General features: G+C 60.6%; 2 protein-coding genes across 2 annotated transcripts; both read left to right on the forward strand.

Moving 5' to 3' along the window:
* Window positions 1-389: 389 nt before the first annotated feature.
* On the forward strand, window positions 390-2,018 carry DQ04_12761000 (putative histone acetyltransferase; the record flags this gene model as incomplete). The annotated part of the gene is made up of 1 exon (XM_009316811.1): window positions 390-2,018. One exon carries the CDS (start codon window positions 390-392, stop codon window positions 2,016-2,018), a length of 1,629 nt encoding a protein of 542 aa, XP_009315086.1.
* A 428-nt stretch (window positions 2,019-2,446) lies between these two features.
* On the forward strand, window positions 2,447-3,958 carry DQ04_12761010 (putative regulatory subunit of protein kinase a-like protein; the record flags this gene model as incomplete). The annotated part of the gene is made up of 1 exon (XM_009316812.1): window positions 2,447-3,958. The coding sequence occupies one exon, from the start codon at window positions 2,447-2,449 to the stop codon at window positions 3,956-3,958; it is 1,512 nt and encodes a 503-aa protein (XP_009315087.1).
* Between the last annotated feature and the right edge of the window lie 110 nt (window positions 3,959-4,068).

Raw genomic sequence — 4,068 nt, forward strand, 5'->3', positions numbered from 1 at the left:
GCGCTCGAGCTGCGCACACGTCTCTACGGCGCCGACGACCCACAGACGCGCTGCGTGGCGCAGCTCCTCGCGGAGTCGGCGTAGCGCGGGGGCGAGGGAGCCTGGCTGTGGATACCCGTATATATATAGAGAGAGTGTGTGTGTGTGTGATCGCAGAGAGATATGCATGGCTAGGGCTGCATGCAAGTGACCCCACAGTGTAATTACAACCCGGTTTTTGTTTCTCACATCCTTTCTACCCGTCCTTCTCCCTCTGCTCTTTCTCTCTCCCTCACTCGCACACACACTCACACATGGTGTGCATTTGTGTAAATATGTCATGTGTGTGTGTGTGCGCCTGCAGGTGTTGATACAGATTCACTACATCCACTCGCGGTGGGTGGGCATTGATGCGCGATGGGGAGAGGTGCCGGCTTGATGTCTCAACATGGGACGCGTCGCCTTCGCAGCAGCAGAGCCAGTCACCGTACGCCACGGTGATTGGCGTCGTCGTGGGCGAGCGCCGCCACCTGGACGACGCCACCCGCGTGCTCTACTACTTTCACACCATCCGCATAGAGCGCTCTGTTGACGCAGTGACTGCGGAGCGGAGCGGCGGCAGCAGCAGTGGCGGCCTGCTGCAGCACCATCGGCGCGAGAAGCGGGAAGAGCTCTCGGTGGGGCCGCACGCGCTTAGCTCCGCTGGTGGCTTCAAGTACAGTTTTGACGGCTGGTACGATGAGATATTCCTCTACAAGATTGACGAAGACCCACTGGAGCCGCTGCCGCGCGAGTGGCGTGTCGCGATGGAGCAGGACACGTCGCCATGTGAGTTGCTGTACCTCTGTTACGCGAGCCGGCCGTGGTTTCAGTCGCCGTTCGCGTCACTGCAGTATGTGCAGATGCCGGACCGTCACCTTTGCTACTCTGTGTCTGTGTGCCATCGCTGTCTCTCCCCGTTTGTCTCGCAGCAGCAGCTGCAGGAACATCTGCTCGGCTACTGCCAGTGCCGCCGCCCGCCTGGCGTGCTGCTGTACGACGATACGAAATGCGGCCGCCGCGTGTACTATGTGGACGGCGCACAACAGCTGCACTACGGCCGCTGCCTGTGCCTCCTCGGGAAGTCCTTTCTAGAGAGCAAGCAGGTGGAGAATGACGTGGACATCTACGAGTTCTTCGTGGTCACCACACCGCGGGCATCGCTGCCGTATGTGGTTGGGGAGATGGACGAGGCGGCATTCCGGCGCGAGGCGGCCCACTTCGACGAGGCGCAATGGGACGGCGACGTTGTGGTCGGCTACTTCAGCCGCATCAAGCACACGCCCGACCACTGCCTCTCCTGCATTGTCACACTTCCGGTGTTCCAGCAGCAAGGCCTCGGCTTCTTCATGCTGGACGTCGCTTACAGCCTCACGGCGTTGCGGCAGCGGCTCTGCGGCTGCGCGGAGGCGTGCGGCTCACGTGGCGGCGCCATCTCGCGTCCCTTCTCGCCACACGGGCAGGCGATGCTGATGGCATACTGGCGCCGGCGCGTGACGGCCGCGCTGCTGCAGCACAGCGGCACTGCCCCCACAAAAGAAACAGCAACAGTGGCATCGGCGCCACCAACCGCAACGGAGAATGGTGGGGAGAAGGGGGACGCTGGCGGTGGCGCCGACGCTGCTGCGCCCGTCCCGTTTAGCGGCATCCACGCGAAGGTCCTTGCGGGCTGCTGCTGCATTCACATGGAGGATCTCCGCTTCTACGCTTTCAACGACGAGCGCTGCTTCTACGCGCGCACGACGCCAGACGTCGCCGCACCCGTGGCTAGCACCAAGCGCAAAGCTGCAGACAACAATAACAATAACAACAGCAACAACGGTGAAAATGATGGGCCGCTGGAGTTTGTGCCGCCGCCGTCGGAGTTCATTGGTTCTCTTCTGCTGTTTAAGAGCGACGCGCCGAGCGGCACCGGCAAACCGGGCTCCTTCGACGAGCGCTTTTGGGTCCGAGACGCCGACGGCCGTCGTGTGTACAACCGCACGCTGTTTCACTACTAGGCCGCCTCTTTGTGTGGGGCTCGCTCGCTTCCACCACCATCACCTCCTCTTCCCCCCTCCTTGGCGGTGCTCACCTGATTCTACCGGTGCTGGGTGTATGCTTCTGTGGTGAGGTGCATCTCCGCTCTCGTGTGCCTGTGCTCTCTTGGTTGGTTTTGCTCCTGCCGTTCTTGTTTCTTTTTAATTTTATTTTGTCCTTCTGTTTGCTGCCTTCTCTCCCTCCCCCCCCCCTGTCTGCTGCTGCTGCTGTGCTTTGCTGGCGCCGCGGAAACAAAACCACTCAGTTACACGCGTAAAGCAAAGTCTTACCAGGCCGACGGGAAAGGTGCACTCACGGGCATCCACTCCAATCAAGTCAAGACACAATCAGCCTATCAATTCCAACAGACACACCCAAACACACACACACGCAGGGTAGTGCGGCAACGATGTCTGGTGAAGGGAACACGCTTAGCCTCTTTCTCGATGCCTGCCGTAAGGAGGGCGTAAAGCAGCCTAACACGATCCTCATGGATTTCTTCCGCAGCAACCCGTCGCCGGCGCAGATAGAGGAGATCGACCTCAGCAACAACTACATCGGCAATCGCGGCATCCTCGCCGTGCTCACGGTCATTGAGAGCCTGCCCGCATTCCGCTTCTTTAACTGCTCTAACCAAAAGCTTTACAACACCGACCTCAGCGACGACAGTGTTAGGGGCAACGCCACGGTAGACCGCATCGTGGAGGTGTTCAAGGTGCACCCCACCGCCAACGCCCTCGACATGAGCCACAACCCTGTCTCCAACTACGCCGGGCGAAAGCTGCTGGTGCTGACGCAGGTAAACCGCCGCATCTGCCGCATTGAGCTGAACGACACGCGCGTCGACTTTGACCTGCGCAAGCGCATTACACAGCAGTGCGAAAAGAACACCGTCGCGCTGTGGGAGGCGCAGGAGTCGGAGGCGCATGAGGAGGATCGCGCCTTCGGTGAGGGGCTGGTGTGGGTGCCGACGCAGGCGCCCGCCGACTTGACCACCATCGGCGGTGGCAAGAACCGCCGCCGCACCGTCCGCAGCGAGGGCATCGATCCGGAGAAGGCGAAACAGTTCAAGCCCCCGTTCTTCGAGAAGAGTGAGGACGAGATGAGGCTCATCACGGAGCTCCTCACCCACAACGTGCTCTTCTCATTCCTCAACACGAAGGACATCAAGGCGGTGGCGGGCGCTATGCAGCGGGTAGTGTTCAAGCGCGATGACTGTATCATGGAGGCGGGGGAGACGACGTGCGACAAGCTGTACATCATCCAGTCCGGTAACGCCGATATCATCAAGGAGGGGCAGAAGGTCTACCTCAAGACGGAGGGCACTGCGGTAGGCGAGCTTGAGCTGATGTACGACACCCCTGTTGTGGCAACCGTGAAGGTGTGCACCGATGAACTCGTTGCGTGGGTGCTCGACCGCGAGACGTACCGCCACCTCGTAATGGGCACCGCCATTCGCCGGCGCGAGACGTACATCCAGTTCCTCGCCAACGTGCCGTTCCTCGGTGGCCTCGACAGCTACGAGAAGCTGCAGCTCGCCGACGCCCTCAGCAACGACGAGTTCTCGCCTGGCGACTATATCATCCACTACGGCGAGGAGGGCGAGTGGCTGTACATCATCATGGAGGGCACTGTGGAGGTGATTGGCCGTGACGCCAACAGCACGCCGACGAAGGTGTGTGAGTTCACGCAGGGCGACCACATTGGCGAGCTTGAGTTCCTCAACAACCACCGCGCCGTCGCCGACGTCGTCGCCACAACACACGTCATCACGGCAAAGCTGAACCGCCGCCACTTCGAGATGTGCCTCGGCCCTGTCATGGACGTGCTGAAGCGCTGCACCAGCGACCCCAAGTACGAGTACTACAAGAACGTGCTCAAGCATGGCGCCGCGCCCCAGTCCCACTTGGACCAGGTGTGAGCGCAGCGGCAGCTATTCCGTGCCACTCCGGCCTGCCGCAGCTAAACTACACAGTGGCGACGCATACGCACGTCGGTGTGTGTCTGTTTTCATTTAACAAGAAAAAAAAA

This window comes from Trypanosoma grayi (assembly GCF_000691245.1).
Source record: "Trypanosoma grayi strain ANR4 Tgr_1276_V1, whole genome shotgun sequence".
NCBI lineage: Eukaryota > Euglenozoa > Kinetoplastea > Trypanosomatida > Trypanosomatidae > Trypanosoma > Trypanosoma grayi.